Genomic DNA, 20,121 nt, shown 5'->3' with positions numbered 1-20,121 from the left:
CGTCCGTTATTAATCAAATATACCTGACAACTGCGATATTGCTCGCTATCAATCAATCATTGATAGTCGGCTGAGTCAGTCACGAATTATCCGGCGCAAGTCGATTATGCACAGATGATAGATGATAATGAGCTTACTGTGCGTTAGAAATTACACTTGGTTATTGAAGTTAAATATCTTTGCTGCGGCTATAAAGGGGAGCGATGAGACCATAACCGGGACCGTAATTCAGTTACCGTATTCCCCGACTTTCGCCGAACGTACGCACGCGAAATCGTACAAGCTCGCGCATCATAGATCGCCGTAACTGCATCGTCAATAATGAAATAAAAATATAGGTACGCGCGAATAGAAAATGGAAGAAAGGGAGGACGCGAGTATAAGGGAAGGGACTCCAATTAAGTGGCGTGGGACGTGGGTGCCGCGAGAACATCGTTACAGCATCGAGATCGCCATTATGCCACGAAGAGGACGACCCTAACGACGTGGCTACCGTGATTTATGGTCCAGCGAAAACGCGCCACGGGACACATGGATTATGTATCTACCGAGAACGACTTTCTACTTTAGTAGTACTTTATAAAAGTAGATTAAGATAATAATGCACATATGACCTTTCATCGTCGTCATTAGCGTAATTAGTCTTCATTCGCGTTAATACGCGAATACCTACGAATTAAGCCGCGCATTGTGAAACAAGTATCGTAACGATTATATGAAAAACAGAAAGATATATATAACAAGCTGACGACACAGGATGCCTCGAATTTCACATATTTTCGTTGCGAAGTAATTATTTTAACGATCCGAAATATTTTTTAACAAAAACCTTAATTTAGATTTTGAAATTTGAATATTCTCTTTTAATTAAAAATAAATCTGATATACTCTTGTTCTTCTTTTAAATTTAATGTTTGATACTTGATAATGGTAGCGATTTCGGAACCATCTATACAAACTTCGTAATTTATGGGCCGCAATGCGGTCGTCAGATCAAAGTGCATATCGTTAGTAGTAGGAAATAGAGCAGCCCTTGATTGCTTCGAGGTTGCCAAGTCCCGGATGGTCAGATGAACATATACGCAATGACGCGCTCACTTACCTGACACCGCTAGATGGACAGTTCTGATTAATGGTGGGTGGGCGCTAACTTGACACTCGTAAACGCCGGCATCACGTTCCGTAGCCGGGTGCAGAAGCAATCGCCAGTCATTAGGCTTCTCAAAGGCCAGAGAAAATCTGGAGTCACTCGCGTACGTGTCGAGGCCAATGGTGAGGATATGAAGTTCCTCCCCTCGTCTACGCACCCAGGATACCTGCAATAAGAAAAGGGCGCAACGCGATCAGTACTTCGTAACCCGATCGAGTTTTTAATTAGAGAGTCAAATGAACCATTGAGGGTTAAAGGCTTTTCCCCTTTTCCACTAATTAAATTAGTCGGTGCGATAAAATAGAAAACACATTTCTATCGACACGTACGTTTTCCGGTCAGCTGCCGGTGACTTCCGAAAATTATTAACTGCAGACTCCGGAAAGTCGCTCCTGAACTTTACACGCGATATACAAGCGGGTGTAGACAAGGCATATTTATACGCGGTCGACTTTCGTGAGTGGACGTATAAAAGTAGTCTCGTGCCACCCACGGAAGAAAGAAAGAGAGAGCTAGAGAGAGTGCCAAGAACACTTTGCATAAATCATGCACATCGAAGCTAATGGAACAGTGTGCCATAAAAATACGACCGTATTGCCCGTAAATCACAGTAAGTTATGCCGTTAACTGCTGTTATCTGACGCGAATATATGTCCGCATTTTAAAACCGATTGTATCGGCTGCCCCATTCATTAAATCGCAAATAGAAGCTTTATACGCAAAAAAATTCTGACAGCTTCGATAAACTTATTTAAGTAGATAAACTCACAAGGTACTTTTGGCGTTAATTTTCTCTGTCGTGCCATAGCAAAAAAAAAAAAATACTGCGTGTCCGTCATAAAAACATTACATTAATATACATTTTGATAAACTAGAAAATATTTTCAAGTTAAATATTTTACACATTACTTTTTTTGTATTTAAATTAGTTTTAAAAATAAAAAAAAATTATAATATTTAATATTTGCCAACTACGAATAAGGAGCTTATATAAAATGTGAAATTAAATTCTTTTACATTGCCACGCTTCAATATTCGATAAAATACATATTTTATGTTGATAAATCTATATATGTGTATTTTAATATAACTGAAAATTTATGTGTACTTTTCAATGGAAAAATTCCTAAAGGCATTATAAAAAAAGAAATCCATATCATTACGTTAATACATTGTGCATTAAAGAAGTCAGTTAATTCTAATTCAAAATAATAATTTAACAGAAAATAGATATTAATTTCAAATTACATTTCTGTTATAATAGATAAAGTTATAATATTCTAATTACACTGTACAAAAAAATTATTAATATTAATCGGAAACTAGATATTAATTTTTTTACTTTTTTATAAGGAAAAATTTATAAAATCACATTTTTAATTAACGTACAAATAAAGAAACCAATTAATATAGAGAATCCTAGGTAAAATCTCAATCATACCAATCGATATACATATTATAACGATTAATATAGATGCAAGAAATCACCATTTGTGTATTATAGTTTCACGATTTATTAAAACCACACGATTTTATTTCTCTCAGAAATGTAAACATTTTTAGAGTAATAATAATTCAATTTATATGCACATCTTCTTGCGAATCATACTAAAATATATTTTACTCCGTAAATAAATGATGGATTTAATGTACAACATGGTAGCCCAGAAATTGATTAAAATTTAAAAAAAAAGGAAAAACAGAATATTTGCACAAACTTATTTTATAACAAGCTAAACAATATTCGAGTATATTTTTCGATAAGTACAAATCTGATGTTTGCTTTCACAAGTACGCAAATGCTGGCTATTATTCGCCGAAGCATCTGATTTCTCTTGTCACGTTATTCTTTGAAGTGCCTCTTCGAATAATTTGTAATACTTTCAATTTAATTATTAATGCATTTAATTGATTCGTACTACTGACTCGCCATTAAGATTATCATTGATGTTACGATAATGTACTGAAAGCCAATTTTGTATAACATTTAAAAAAAAAAAAAAAAAAAATTCAGTTATTGAGAATAAGAATTGTCTTGTTGCAACTAAAAAATTATAAACGATTATTTTTTCCTCAATAACGCTTGAACTTAAATACATATTTACAGTGCACTTTAACTTTTTCGTTAATATAAACGTGCTTCATTTGTTAATTCAGAAAAAAAACAGAAATAAACAAATAGATGGTGTAACATCAAAGAAAAAGCAGTACGTGATTTACTATGTAAGCATTTGTTCATTATCAATTACATTACATTATTTGTACTTTTTTGATTGAAGTTATGTATTGCATGAAATTAAAGTGAAACTTGGAACGAAGTTTTATGGCATAAAAAAAAGAGAACAAAAGTAAAAATTACATAAAGTTGCGCAAACAATACACGTAAAATCCGTATGATATACATATAATGAGAACGGTTACGTTTTATATTTATCGCCATGCACATTTTCATATTATACACGTTTTTATTGGAAATGTATTCGTTTCGATTAATAAACATGAGTTAATTGCATTTTTAGCGAATCACATGTAAATTACACTTGCTGGGAATAATAAATTGAGATCAGGTGCGATACCGTGAAAGCCATTTTTCGATAATACGTCGGAACAGTTTATTCCGATACTTATGATCTGACGTATGAAAGTTTGATAAGAGAGAAGTTAAAGAATCGTTAGGCATTGTACGCTGCAGGAGCACTGCCGCTTCAGTCGGGAGGTAGGTGCTCGCGAAATAGAGAACAGCGCGAACGGAAGGCAGAGTCATTTGTCATTATTATAAAGGACTCAGCAGTGAATAATTACGTCTTAGAAACTTTGTGTCTATATGTTGCCCGCGCGACATATTTAACTTGATTTCCACGTGACGCGCCGTAACGCATCATTTACAACCGGGCATGTTAAATCGTGCGCTATTACTCAATTAAATGCGGAGACAAAATATTCCAGAATTACACAGACGAGCTAAATATCTACTCGCTCGCCTTTCACTTCGTATTAGACTCGTTACGTATCGTTACGGGCGCAACAAGCGTGATCGTAATAAAATCCAAAACGCGAAAGATCGTTTCGCCGGTCGTCGGGGATTTACCGCAAGAATTGAACCAAAATTTCATATTTGCGTTCGCGCGTGCAGAAGACCGCGTGTTCTCTGTCGTCTGTAAAGCGAGGTAAACCGAAATCCGCGGTGCATTTATCACGTAGAAATTGAGCCGCAAACCAAACGTCAAAGCAGCACATGAGCGTTTACGCCACGACATGCGAGCATGCGGCATTATTTCGGAAACCATGCGCGCGGTCGGATCGGTCATTGTTCCGCCAAATTATTTGCCATAATTACGCTACCTCCCTGCTCATATCGGGACTAATCGTAAACTCACATTAATTAAGATCACTATTTGAAGATGTGCCATGTTTAACTTGTAAACTCCCGAATCCTTCATGTTGACTTTGCGCAAGTTTCCTTGCGCTGGCATCAAATTACGCTTCGCAACATATAATAAATGCATATATTAATATAATAACGCGTGCAGGAAATGCTGGCGGTAGATTTTTCGATATTCCTGATAATATATTAATACTCCAAATTTACGGCGCCTAATGAAAGCGAATAATATTATCTAGCATTGCCGCATATATATATATGTTAATGGATCATTCGCGGAACATTCATAGATGCACTTGCGCGCACATATGCGGACACTCGCTAAATTAACGATTTATGTATTCAATGTTTCGGTTACTGATCAATATACGGCAATATACTGTTTGTTTATTTACTCCGATTACTACGTTTTGAGCAAACATTTACCGCGGATACGCCAACTATACAACGAACTTCCTCTTTTATATTCCATCAGCCGCACTGCCTACGTGTTCGTATTTTACATGCGGGAGTATGTCAAGGAATGTAGTGGAAATGTCCGTGTGTCAGTAAATTCCTATCGAAGTTAATAACACGAAACCATCTGATATACCAAGCGAAAACACACGGTGCATCTGTACAACACGACGTATGATCGATACAAATTGTTTTGAAAACGTTACATTTTACACTCGATGTTTTCTGCGGTAAATAACCATTCAATATTGATAGTCGTTGAGTTTTAATGTCTCTAGCTGTTTATTTCCATGCGTTTCTTAATGTCGCAATCGCACGCCACTAAAGAATTATTTTAATATAATTAAAATAGAGATCTCTAATGTCGATCGTCTCATCCTGGGAAAAAAAAAGAAGGGAAAAAAATTCCAAAAACTTTTGTGCGATAAATTTCAAGATTCGAGTACTTTTTACTACGGCTCTAGGTAATAGATATTGTAAAAGATATTAAATAGATTTAAAAGTTCCAAAATTTTCTCAAATCTGATCGTGTGCGGAGCCTCTTACACCACCACGGAACTCATGAGTTACGTGATCGCAACTCCAACAGTAGAGATCTCGTTCCGGTCAACCGTGATCTCTGACGCTTGCCGAAATCCGTAAAGCCAGTCTAACTGGAATTCGGTCCGCGGGCACAAAGGTAAGAAAATTGGATTCGCCGGTCCATCGAGTGAACCGCAATCGAAGCCCGTTGTCGTCGACAACAGTGTGCGAAAAGTTGAAAAATGACGTCGCACTGACGAGACGAGCCATGCAAACTTTCGCGCATGTTTCGACAATGACGAAGGGAAATAACTTTATTGTGTATTGCCGAGACAGTGAACGTGAGTCACGTTTGCAAAACTTTGATTAGTCTTTGAACCACTTATTGACGAGCTACGTGAGAACTTTGTTCGCGGTCGGAGGAAGCTGCTAAAACTCAGTTGCGCTAAATACAGAATAACGGACAAAGTAAGCGCGAACCGGAAGACAGAAAATAATTAATTGAAAAGGAGTTGGATACGTGGACGCAAAATGAAATAATAACTTTCCGAAAAGAAAACTTCTCGAGAGGAGAAAAGACAGCGGCGGAAATTTTTGCTGATAAATCATTGCTAGAGTGATAATAATAGCGGGAATTGATAAAATATTTCTTGTCAACAATTATTGAAATTATTAGAACGCGGTAATATAACAGGTGCAATATATAATGAGTTGCATTCGCGAATTTAATCAAATGTAATGTGTTGAAAAATGGAACATATTAAAAAGCTTCACCAGGATTCTCACCAAGATCGAGAATTATTTCACGTTGTAATCAATTTAATTATTTATGCATTCAGAGTAGGAATATACATATGTTCTAATCATATCTATCAGGATATGCAGATTATTTTAAAGAACTCAGAACTCACGCGTTCGTAAATCGTAGGAGGGCTTGTAACACTGAATTTCAATTTCTTTGTCTAAATCATATTATCAATGACACAATTAGTTAGAAAGCCCAAAGTAATAAATATAAAAATATACAGCAAGTAATTGGAATTTTTAAAATAAATTAAATACGCGCAACAGTAAAAATTTTAATAATAAAAAAAAGTGATACACAATGTTGTTTGATGGTAAAATTTGATTGTGTAATTTAATTAAAATATGCAAAATTTCATTTTGTTCGTTAATTGTTCTTATGTATCAACACGTTGATTTTAATTAACTTTCGCAGATCGAATACAAAACACGTAAAATATATAATTTCCTTCAGGCACTCATTTCGTTTACAAATTAATTTCAGTAGTTCGTTCATGTTTTATACATATAATAGTAAGCTTTTAATGTGTTTATTAATGTATGCGTGTACCGATGAAATAATTACAATGTGTAATTACGTGTTAATGGATAGATGCGAAAATTTTCGGCTTTAATTTGTCTATCATCATTTAGGAAGCTCTTGTTGCGCACAAATCGTTTTCTAGAATTCCAACCTCGATTAAATTCAAGAAAGTGATACCAGTGTGCATCACAGTATTGCACTACCACGAGTAGAAAGACAATCCAGCACGCGATTCCCTTTAGAATTGATGCGCACAACGAATCAATGCGGTCGGGGCAATCGAGAAGCACTTATTCAACATCTATTCGATCCACATAGCGGCCCTGTCCAACTCTTTTGAGTGACACGAGGGAAAAAGAAAAAAAAAAGAAAAGAAATTATAATAAAACGCACGAAAGTCAAGACTTAACTCGATTCCAAACGTAATCGCAAACAAAAATTTTAATCGATTAATTAAAATTGCTTTAATACATGGCTTTTTTAGCCACGACATACTCGCCGCTGTTTTAAGCTATGCGGAGCAAAAGACGTTAGTGTCGTATTACTATAGAGAGGGTTTTGGTTCGTTTATAATTAATGTAGTAACGAGTCCTCGTCAAACTAATTACACAGGTATAAACTTGAATGTGGCGCGCGCGCGGCGGGGACATTGTTAAAAGTTCGGCCGATGTGCACGTTATATGCGCGGAAAGTCGCGAAAACAGGAAGAAGTTCGTAACGACTTCGAGACAATTTGGAATACAGAAGTCTTACTTATAAGAACTATGGTTATTTGCATCGCGCCAGTAATTTTGTATACCTATATCTACGCCGTCTTTTCCCTTGTTTGTGATTCACATATAATAATACGGATTCGAAAAATAATATTAACGCCACGTAGGTATTCAACACTTTATACAGTGTATGAAAAAAAAAAACTTGCTAAACATAAAGTAATTTCTGAAACGATCATCTTTCTATTTCATTTGCAAATTTTTAAAGAGTGATTTTTTTAGTTTTTTTTTTTCGAAACGTTAGTTCGATATTTTTTAATAAAAGTAGGATAACGATAATCCGAAATAAATTTATTCAGAATACGTGTTTAAAATATGCGAACCGAGATACTTTACATAAATTGATTATTTCATCAAGTAACGGGTGAGCGCTTACAGGCATGGGCTGTCTTTAAGTACTTTAAGTCAATCATTCTTCCTACTCGTCCGACACTGGGCGACTGAGAATAAACAGCTGGAACAGCAAACTCATGGATCCTGCATTAGAGAGTAGTTCGAGCAACTGTCTTATTAACATTATTGATCGTGAAGCAAGAAATAAGTCTTTTGTTACTATTAATAAAGTTGCTGTTCTATAGTTTTCCTGCATTTATCGAAATAAATCAGTCTCAACGCCTTCGTTCCAAAATATTTTATTAGGGAAATAAAGAGGCACTTCAATTTCTGTATAAGCAGATACGTTTAAAATAATTTCACATTTTTTAAAACGTCTGGTAAACGTGCACTTTAATTAAAATAATATTTCATAAATATTAAAAATAAGTGCTTTGCCAAGATAGAAAATTTGCCATAATGGAATAGATGCCGAAAATATTATTCATGACATAAATTCCTTCTGAGGCACGTTGGCTCGTTCTCGCAAATATTTGGCATGTTTGATGCAGAAGAACACTTAGGCTCTCGTCTATCGATGGCATATGTTTATCGGAATTTTCGCTTAATATATTTTTATTCGCGGGGCATAATTTCGCTTAACTTTCCACGCGCAATAAAACCGGCGATAAAAAAAAAAAAAAAAAAGCGACGGCAATTTATTTTACATTTGTTCGGATTGAGATAAGATTTTTGAAGACTCTTAAATCAGTTCTTAAATCGAGCTCAAAAACGCGTTTCGTAAGAATGCAGACAAACGCGTACAGCTCTCATTTCGCCGTATATATAGAACAACTTGTTCCACTCAAACCCCACCGTATTCTCACTTAGAAAGATTGAATTCCAAGTACTCGCAACCAACGAGCGAAATGTTCTGATACACTGTTTGTAAATGCTTCCTATGTGACTCGAGCTTTGCTCGAGAGATTGGTAAGTTCACCGACGATTTGTTGATCGCGATACATCGCAAGTGCAATGACGCCGAGCTTTTCCCTTATCTTCGTTACGACAAACTGATATCGACAAATACATTTCCCCTATAAAAGCAAGTTTATAATTGAAATAAGCGAACGCGCGATAAATGCTTTCGTCATTAATAGATTTTACGTAAAGCGTTTCATTAAATTATTTTATTGATAAAAAGTGAAAATTTTAACAGAAAAATATGACGGTAATAGCAGCGATTGAAATAGAAAAGGCAGTTTAATCAATAACATTATACGTTTAAATCTCTTTCTATCACAAGAAAATTATATCGTACCGATATCGATATTTACTAACGCAAAGTGTTACTTGTCTTAAGAGCTCCGGTAATATCAAGTTGCAAACTGTTTCAAAGGTTCATAACTATCAGTTTCAACGGAATGCTCTCAATGTATTTGTACGTTAAGGATTAAATCCTTTAAACAGGATAGTTGTAAAACCCCATCAGAAACAATGCCGTGCAACGCAACAATATATCAAAATGCATTAGAGAATCGTGGAAACATCGAAGAAAAACTAGAAAATTACATATTAGTTGCAATTCCGTTATAACGGCATTACAAGTAACTAATCTGTATTATTCTGAAAGTTAAAGCAAAATTCACGAAATGCTATTTGTAATTACATTCTTGTAATTATATTCCATAATTTTAGGTTTGCTTTTCTTTTTTTTTTTTAATTCAAAAAGTTTGTTAATCTTTTACAAATGACGAGGTGGAAATTGCACGCGACGAAATGTACTTTTATATTGAGTTCCTCGCAAATGCTAATAATAAATAGGCAATTTAATATTGAATAAACATACAAGGTACGCTTGCACAAGGAGCACGGGGGCTTGGCGCATTATAGCTATTATTTGCGTCATAATAATTGAGTAGCGCGGCCACAAAATTAGGAGGAAAATATCCTACCGCCATCCGTGGAATTTCCTTTGGGAGAATTAGGATGAGCTAAGTGCTGCATAGTAGCTGCACATGGGAAAGGGGACGGGAAAATCAACAAAGTCTCTACATAAAACAATGTGAAGTGCTTGGCTTTTAGAAGATAACATAATATCGCATACATTGAAAATGTTATGTTTATTATGTATATTCTTACGAAGCTTGCACGGAAACGTAGTAAAATATTTTAACAGTGTCCTTTCATACTTTGTATGACAATTAATGTTGTAAAAAAAAGGGGGGGCGAAAGTTTATATTTAAAAAAGTACTGATGTAAACGAAAGAAATGTAAAAAAATAGATGCTGGAGAGTTTCATACCAATTTGTCTAGTACACAAAAATTAACGTATATAAGGATAAATTGCACAGAACCGAAAACTGTCGACGAGTTCATGCGTTATGCTGAATATTCTTGAAGATGAAAGTGTTTAACTTACCTTTAGAGTATTTTGTAAATTTTGTATTCTGCAGTGCATGTAGACTTGAGCACCGAGTTGTACAGTAATGTTGCTTTCTGGATCCTCGAAAAACGGTCTCGGCTCAGGAGTACCTGTTTCAGTCACGAAATTCTCCACCTCGTAAACCTGCAATAAAAGCTAAAATGCATTTGCTTCTCTTTGTTATTTATGCGCTTGCATTATAATTAACGAAACTGTCTTAAAATAATATAGAATAATTGCGATTGCTGTTAATTTCAAGTACATGTAATGTTTTATTCGAAACACCGGAAGTGATAAATACGAAACATTCAAATAGTGAGTGTGACGTAAATGTAATCTGAATTGCAAATTTTGATAAGAACCACATAACCTTATTTACATTGAGAAGCACGTTTTTTTTATTTTTTACTTGTTTAAAAAAAATATGAACTTTATTTTCATCTAAAATTTTTCAAAAGTAAAAGAAACTGAAATACTTTTAGCAATGCATTAAGTATATTCATTCTATATACATCTATTAAATTATATTAATTCTAGAACACATCATATTCAACGTCATTTTTCATACACGAGTATAATTAAATCTATGAAATTTTGATAAAACATAATTTCGACGCAGGTTAATAATTTTGGGTAGTTATTATTAAAAATTCAGAAATTTAAGTATGTAACCGAACAGATAATATTAATAAAAACTCATTTATTACGTGAATAAATAAAAGAATTAAACAAAAATAAAAAATTTGAAAAGCTGCGACAAATCGCAGTGTTATTCAAGTTTTTTAGACGCTGTTCTAAGATTAAACAATTGAAAAAAATCTACTAATAAATTTAATAAATGCAACTTCGTATACCTCTGTGAAAGGGGAACTAAGTTCGTGCCAGAATGAACGTGGTAATTTTTCAAAATTTGGAAATGGTTTCACACCTGCAACAAAAAAATAATTTTTGATGTTAGACATATGTAATACAGCAAAGTATCGCAGACGTTAAAAAAAAATGATATCGTTTTAAAGTTTAAAATCTTCAAGATATTAAATTCACGGTAGAAATATAGTTATTCGTGATGCGTGCACGACATCGAAAAAGATTTCACTTTCCACCCCGATGTACACGGAGCGAATCCATGCACTTGCCGACATCTTGAATGGCCTTATCAGCAAGAAGCATACGCGGCTATGTAACTTCCTGAGACGGTACGCGCAAATATATTCTCCTCATAAAGTTGCATAACCATTGGCGGATTTCTTAATACGTCGTGCGTCACCAAAGTACGAAAAGATTATTACAACTTTATAACCGCTTGCAATTTTGAAGAGAAATTACGTATCTCTATAAGAAAACTATAGAAAATTGTGTCGCCATTGTTCAGCAAAATATTTCTGTTGTAATATGCGAGAAAATAAACACGACCGAAATTTTCAAAACCATGTGTGTCTCAACACCGAAACGTAAAAGCGAGGTATGGTTTCGACGTGCGCGAATGCATACGCAGCAGTGCTATCGGCATGTTTTTATTACATCGCACTGAATAAATAATTCTACGAAAATTCGAGGTAAACGCATGTAGCAAAAGTAAACGTCCCGTTACGAGATGTTTTGCAAACAATGCGCGTATTGCGCGTGCATCTGCCTAAACGGATTTGCCTGTGATGGAAAATGGTATAAAAAAAAAAATTTCCGCGAGGTAATAAGTACGTATTTGTACAAATAACTCGTCTGGTAAATAAAAAGCATCGAAAATTAAAATGCCCGGAAATATGTAGAAGCTAAGTTAATTACCTAAGATTAAATTACGGTAAACGATATATTAACTTTAAGATTGTATTATAAACGTAATATAATTTTGTAACGTTATTATTTATTTTCCATATTATATCCTTTACGTGTACACGCACGTGAACATATTTCAACGTTATTCGATAGAATTTTTGCAACTACGTTATCTTTTTTACCCCTGTCTGGGTTCGAAGGCATCAAGCATCTTATAAGCATAGCTTTACATAGCTTGGCACGGTACGCGCGCAGATCGAACAGAAAGAGGTAATAAAGCCAGTTTTCCAGCGGCGTCGTCGTTTTTCGAGGCGATACCGAGGAAACCGTGCAATCTGAGTCCCTTATAAAGCGCGCGCCGTTGAAAGAGACAAGCGGGATGTGGAAAAATAAAGGAAAACCGCGATAGAATTCGAAAAGACCACGTGAGGGAATGGCAATATCTCTCTCCATCAAATTCGATGGTTCAAACGGTTCCCCACGGTCGGCTCCGTTCAGGTTCAATTCGGAGGAACTTCGCCGAGGATCTTTCCCATCTCACTACGAGGCTCTAAGAAATCCTGACTATGTGAGGAGGAGGGGAGGGGGTGCACTTGGAAATTATTTTCCCAGCTGATCGTCCGCGCGCCGACAACTCCCTTTCACCACCGCTTTGACGAATTGCCCCGCTTTCTCTCTGTTTCTCTATTCCTGTTCCAAGGTCTCGACCTAAGTATTTCCCGTAGGAAGACGGGATAATCCCCGAGAGATGTATCAGTTCTAGCAACCGGCGCGCTGGCAAAGGACCTTTCGCCTCTCCGGCGCCCGCGCCAATCTAACAAGTTGAATTCTCTCGCTACAAAGAGACACCTTGGAAAAGGAATGAGGCAAACGGACTTCTAATATCCGCTAGAAAGACGAAGCACGTAATCTCCGTGAGAGGGATAAGCTCACTTACTGGTCAGGATTTCGTTTTAGATACGCTTGCAAGCACGGATTACGTACCGACGCATCAGAAAGTGGCGTGTTTGTGAAAGACACTGTCGCGCGTGAGTTTCACGTAAATCCCGGAAGAACAACGAACGAAAGAAATTAAAATCTTCCCAACATTATGTTAAGTATCCCGGGAATAAATTTCTAGAAAAAAAATTAACGCGCTAGCGGTATTAAAATTAGCTTAGCATATACTTTAACGTATTAACTTTATATATATATATATATATGTATAAAAATTAAAGACGAGCGGTTTTTCTCGGCGAACTCTCAAACTGCCTTGTTGTAATATATTTTCGCGTTGCACAAAGACAGGGAGCAGTCGCGCCCAGACCCAATACGTTCCGAAAGTGCCCTATATTATTTCTGTCAAAGGAAAACAGACTTTCGTACCGTTCGGAAGTATCGTGACCAATTGCACGAGTCTCATAGTTCTTCTCTCCCTTCAATATCAGCATTTCATCCAAACCTTGTAAGAGCCGCCTCGAATCTAAAAGTACGTCGAATCGACCGCGGTTTGTCGCTCGGCTACGGCGTCAAATTTATGGAAGCCATCCGTGCTCATGGATTTATGAGAATCCAATGCCTTAATTGGAAAATTATAGGACAAGGTCTGGGTACCGAGCGTTCAGCTCATACCTCGTTATTCAGTATAATCTGATTTTCTGTTTCCAGCAACTATGTCTGGAATATATATATTTTTTTTTCCCCACCGACAACAAAGACTGACTTTTCCGCGAGCAGGCCGGAGAAACAAATAAATGGTTGCAAAAATTCCGTTCATGTACCGCGGCAAATCCGCTTTTTATACAATTTTATAATCTTTAATTCAGGTAGTTTTAACGCGGCATTAGTATTGCAAAGTATAGCGAGTATATCTGTTTCACGATAAAGATTACGAGGCTGTTTCTCCATTATGAAATTACATAAATAACGTGATATTTAACTATTTACCTAACGCGCTGGCAGTGCACAAAAAATATATCTGGTGAACCAAAATGGAGGCCACCACGGCCGAAAGACGACTCAACATCGTAGTCGATCCTCAACTCATTTCTGTTCCCAAAGCTGGTACGCAGCAGCACAATTGTTTATCTGCAAACACAAGAAGCAGAACATTTATTTAATCTTGCGATCCTTATTTTAGCAAAAGGATTTTACAATATGAAACGAAGTAATCAACGCATAGAGCAATTTTATTTTACCTAAATTAATTATCGGCGCTAGTCTCTATTAAAAAAATCGGTGTTACGTAAGAATTAGCTGATTAATCGATTCTATTGTTGCCGTTTATTAAATTATATATTTTTTTTTGTTACAGATCGACGCAGCTGCATCCACTGCTGTCAACGAAAGTGTCGTCACCGCCGATATTATTAATTATACGAACCGCAGCCGGTTTGTCGGTCGTTCCGGGAGTTCCGCAAAATATTCGGGCGTAATTTTTTGGTTTTATTCTAAACGCGAGTGTCGGACAGGAACGCGCGAAAGAGATCAATAATTTTCGCGATTGTAAAATCACGGTCGGGCTGTTCGCGAGTGACTTGTGCGCGGAAGGATGACTCGACACGTCCCATCTGAGAAGAAGAACAGGCCCGGGAAGGGCATCATGCATCGGCGGAGCAACTTTTAAGTAAATATAAATTTCTTTTTTTTTAATCTTTATAAAAATAAAGCTTTACCCTTACATTAATTTAAATACTAACATGTCTACATTAATATGTTATATTTTATGTTACAGTCACCGGCAGAACTCTACAACTCCGCTGAAGCTCATGCAGATTGGTGAGTCGCATGATTTTTTTTTTCGTAGTTTGTAATTAGGATCTCTTAAAAAATAGCGCGCGCATGGTTTCTTCTAGTATTATTTAAATCCAAAAACGTAGATAAAACGACTGCCGCGCGAACGACTTATTGTAATCAACAAGAGACAAAGTAAAATTGTCAAACGGCATTAAATGCCGATTTGTGTTTGAACAAAGCAGATGCCGCTATCAAATCAAGTGGTTCCCTTTTAGATGTTTCGTAGCCAACTTCCTATTTTCTCCGAAGCTTCTACTTTACTCGAGTTCGCGGTACACAGAACACTTCGCAATAGAGAAATGACTGTCATATACACACTCGTGCGCGACATATATGTGAAATACAGAAAAGCCCATCTTTCCAAATAAGCTACGATATGAAATCTTCAGGCTGCATAAAATTGAAATTCTAGAAAAACCGCGGCGAGATAATTTAATGATGAAAAAGTAACTGGAACATATGTAAATTTTTAATTGTAGCGGTAAATACGAAAGCCGAGCAAATTTGAAAAATCAACGTAGACACGTTAAACAGAGAACAGTTTCACGTGAATCAGGAACGCCGGATGAAATTCTAAGCTAATTTAATCCGAAGACATGCGCCGTAAATTATACATTCGTGCGTTATTATTTATAACATCATAAATGCATTACATAAATTACATTGTTTACGTTTTCGCGTTAACTCGCAATATTTCACTTTTCAAAAAACGGGATAATGCAACGTAACCTAATAGTTACCGTGTTACGTAAACATTATTAAATAAATTGAGTCGATTATTTTTCATTTTTATAAATCCGCTCTCCCGAAAATATAACGAGAATGTTATCCCTTGGCGGGGGCTGCGATGGGATCTCTTCAAATATGTATGCCGTGTCGTACCGAGGAAGCTTGGACCCGTTCAATGAGGGAAATAAGATCGCCGTGGTCGGCGACTACGGGTGCCGCGCGGATCTCGTGCACGAAGTGAATCAACCGGTCGCTCGAAGTCAAACAGAAGATTGTTACCGCGAAATTCCGCGTGATTCAATTTGGCCGGAAGTTCCGGTGGATAGCAGGGGGTGGAAAACACGGTTGCGCGACTCGACAGCTTCGCCGCGTGAGGGAACGAGGGAGCTTCGGGTTTGCTCTAACGAATCTATCGACAAGTTTGGGATTTCTACAAGCCCTGCGGCGGCTTCTCCGCCGGCTGTCACTTTCCACATGCGGCGTATCCTCTTCCCCGATCCCGCTACACGCTAGAAAAGAACAGGCGGTCTCATACCTACCCGTCGTGCTCGCGGAACTAAGAAAGAACGAGCAATTTTCAGTTTTCCTGAAAACCTAGTAACCCCGGGACCTGTAGCTTATTCGCGAGTTTCAAATTATTTCACCATCTGGTGCAGGTGCCGGGACCAGTAACGAGTTGCGGCGGCGCTCGCGCCAGCAAATAAAAGTCTCCCGTATCTAACTGTTCGTCGTTGTTTGAACTAGACAAACTACGAACTACGTACGCGAATCAACGGTACGAAAAGCGAGTTGGAGAAACGGCTGTGGGGGATTCGGTGGCTGGAAAAACGAAGGTAAACGCTGTCGCGTCGCTGAAAAACGGGTTAGCCAACGTCAGCGAATTGCCGGATAGGGAATATCTTCTGTAATTCAACTGTTTCGCTAGCAAAAACGTTTATTTTCATTTCACGCGGTTATTTTTCTCTCCATTACCGATGAGACCGGGAAACTTCTCTCGTTGCATTCTGAGAAATTTTCTTTCGCAACAATAACCGACAATTGTTAGGACGCGCGTAGATAAAAAGTCAATCGCCGCTCATTCGATCCGGAATCCTCGTGCGTCCAGAATTCCTCGTGCGCGAACCGATAAACAAATCCACGCCTAGGCCGCGAGGTTTGTACAAATAGTATGGTGTGACGCGTACTTTATGGTTGTGTAGAACATGCCCTCGGTACGTTGTAACGTACTTGTTCTGCGCGCTTGTTACCGGTAACTAATGTTCTACCCGCCCATTCGATAGCGCCGATTCGGCCGATTGGCACAGGAAGACCGCTGGACCAGAAAGAGATCGAGCGATTGAGCAAATTACGACACGTAGATTGCGAGCACCAACGGGAGAAGCGATCAGTATACTATCGCGGCATCGACAGACGAAAAAAAAAAGAAAAAAAAACGAAGCATGAGGATCAAATTTTCTCGTTTTGCAATCGACAATTGAACGAACGTGCAATCGAGACGATCGCCAGCTGATCAAACGGAACTGTCGAAAAAAAAAATACATTGTAAACACAGGCGCATCAGACTCCTTTTATTCAAAAACTCCTTTTCCGCGCGCTGATATATATTTTTGTGTTGCGATGTAGGGGCGTAAAAACGTTAAACCACGAGCAATGGTCCGAAATAGGGGATAACAATCCGACGTGATAAGAGAAATTTCATAACGTTTGATTTTCTCTATCCCGAACAACTTCTTCGCTGTAATGCGCTGCCGTTGATTACAATGGAAGCGTATAACTTTCTTACTTGTGTCAATGTTACAATTTAATTCAATTAAAGTTTCGAAGTTTATTAAGGGATGCAAGTGATCAATCGATCGCGAAAATTATCTGATAACATGTTATGAGGTAAGTTAGGAAACAAGAGCTCGAGCACTTCCTTAGATCGTTCTAAACTGCACGTAAATAACCTTTACCAATTTTAATACAATTTAAGCGCGACGAAAGTTACTTTACGTACACTGAATAAATAGAAAGAAACTTTTTTTGTTTTTTTTTTTATAATATCTATACAAAATTTTACCTAACCGAAGCATTTCTCACGAGTAACTGCTCTTTTACCGTAACTCTACCGTAAGAGGGGCGATCGATTTTGACAATACGTCGTTCCGCAATCGCAACTTCAGTCAATGTTTGCTGAATAAACCTCCCAAAAGCCAACGAACCAACTAGCCCGTTGGCCCTGAATGTAGAGGTTATTAATCGTGAGAGTTGCAGCAGCCCGATTTAAACCGATAGGTTTTAACGAAAACTAAGTTCCAAGCCGCATTCTTAAGGCAAACATAAAAAGCGCGGAATAGTATATCATTTGTTTTATAAGATCTTGTGAAATGTCGAGGCACGGCGTGTTTAATACGCGCACACTATATCCCGTATGCGGAAATTAATTTCACTTTACAGTTGAGCTCGTTAATATTGCAGTTTCTTCCCCGGCAGTTTTATTCGCGCGTCAGAAGTTGTATTTTTATATAAGTTTCGATGAGGAAAAGAAGATGGGGAAGGGGGCGTGCCGGATCGATAGAGTGTTGAAGGCAGATCGGATCTGGATAAAAATTACGCCGGGTCACGAAGCGTTGTTTACCGATGACGCTTTGATGTCCGAATGACAACGATGAAGTAGCTGCGGCTACAATGATCACGCTGGGACAAAGGTGGAACAGCTGCGTGTCGTGGTCAGACAACACGGCCGTGTTCGTAGAACGCGACCACACTCGTGCCCCCGCGAGCATAAGACGGACTACGTAAATTTGCGTTAAACAAAAAAAGAAATAAAAAAGAAAGAAAAGAAAAAAAAAATTATTGCTAAAGAAACAGTGACAGCTACAATTTGATTGCGTTTTAAACGTATTGATACAACTTTCTCGCTAGTACGATGCCGCGAATTTATAGCGATACTTTCCTCCGCAAACTTTAACAATGATCGTGCTCCTAACGCGACTTTGACGATACATTACAATATACGATAATGCGGAACGGTGGAATCAACAAAATGCGCAGCGCGTGTACCGCGCGCTATCGCAATAGCGTATCGCCGAGGTGCATTGCGAAAGCGGTCTTTTCTCCATTTGGCTACAGACCATCGCATTTCAAATGCGCAAACTACGCTCGAGCCCGACAAATGCCCCGTTACCACTGTTACACCATAAAGGCAATCTAACGACAGTTTGATGGAAAAGAATAAAATTTTTATACCCTCTTCACCGGCTACGTTTGACCCACATTAAAATTTTATTAAGATAACTGCGCCGTGTATTGCGAAATATATGATAATATAATCTGTATTAAAAGCTATACCCTCCGGGGGATTTTCCGCGGAGATGACTGATCCGCGCGGTCATTTGGGTTTAGCAAACCCGAGCTCAGCATACATTGCGAACACTCATTCACTACCGCGCGCCACGTGTGCATATATGCGCACATCCACGTGCGCGCGCGTTTACAGTAAAGTGAAAAAGAAGAAAAGCGGGGAAAGTAGAAATGAAGAACGCGGCATAAAAAGAAAAAGAATAATTAAGGTTTAGGTGTGGTCGTATTAAAAAGAACTTTATCAAGTAGGAAAGCTAAAGAAAGCTTGAAAGAGCACAGAGCGTGCTCGGGCGCAGGCATTTTAACGGAAATTTACGAGAGTATCATCTCGACTTTTTCGACACGTTGTCAATTTTAAGTGCAGTTTATTACGCGCACAAAGGTGCGCCTAAGCAACGGCGTAAAGCACTCTAATCTAAATGGAGAAGGGTAGCTTAAATTCATCAAACTTGCCATCGAGCCGATAGCGGATCAGCAAGGAGCATCTACCATTGCTCACCGCGCTCCCTTAATGCCAAAGTGGAATTGTCAATTCACGATACCACCGATGCGTGCGTACATCCCGTCCCTTCAACACTGATCTCCTAACGATCACGATAACAATTACCGTCTCGATTATATTCAGCGCGGTATCTCTCGATGTAGGCCAATGGATTCGCGTCGCGACGAAAGAGCTGGAATTCGTGAAACGATACCCGGTCGCCTCGTCGCCACCCGCCTCGTGATTAATGTCGCGTTCTCTTAACTTCAGCGGAAATTGTAGTTAATCGTGTCTCGCGTGCGTCTCTTGGAAAATTTTGCACGTACGGACTCGGAAACTCGCGGCGAAAGTTCGATTCATCGGCTCCTTTGAGACAGCGCGTCTACACGCCTCACGTTATTATTATGCACCTGCATCCCTTAATACGCGGTCTCACCCTGTGCACAATGCGTCAGCCGCGAGTAAACTACACCGGAACATGCGGATACATATTATGTATACATATATATATATATATATATATATATATATATATATCTGCATATATATAATATATATTATATATGCATATATTATATACATCCGTGTAGTACATACGCATTTGTATACGTATGTACGCGTCGCTACAGATACATACACTTACGTATTTGTATTCGCGCTCGCCTCTATTAAAC

The 20,121-nt window shown here is 37.9% G+C and overlaps 1 protein-coding gene across 2 annotated transcripts in view; it reads right to left on the bottom strand.

The window, feature by feature from the left end:
• LOC139101760 (opioid-binding protein/cell adhesion molecule) overlaps positions 1 to 20,121 on the bottom strand; it is a 113,200-nt gene that overhangs the window by 65,065 nt on the left and 28,014 nt on the right. For both annotated transcript variants that reach the window (XM_070655167.1, XM_070655175.1), the window contains 4 exons: positions 14,047 to 14,187; positions 11,202 to 11,275; positions 10,345 to 10,491; positions 1,103 to 1,316 (listed from right to left, as the gene is read on the bottom strand). In XM_070655167.1, coding sequence (XP_070511268.1) covers positions 1,103 to 1,316; positions 10,345 to 10,491; positions 11,202 to 11,275; positions 14,047 to 14,125 — 514 coding nt within the window. In that variant the 5' untranslated portion in view covers positions 14,126 to 14,187. The remainder of the gene's footprint in view (positions 1 to 1,102; positions 1,317 to 10,344; positions 10,492 to 11,201; positions 11,276 to 14,046; positions 14,188 to 20,121) is intronic.

The sequence above is a fragment of the Cardiocondyla obscurior genome, linkage group LG01 (assembly GCF_019399895.1).
Source record: "Cardiocondyla obscurior isolate alpha-2009 linkage group LG01, Cobs3.1, whole genome shotgun sequence".
NCBI lineage: Eukaryota > Metazoa > Arthropoda > Insecta > Hymenoptera > Formicidae > Cardiocondyla > Cardiocondyla obscurior.
The sequence above is the reverse complement of the archived record's forward strand: the minus strand, read 5'-3'. Positions and strand labels throughout refer to the sequence as shown.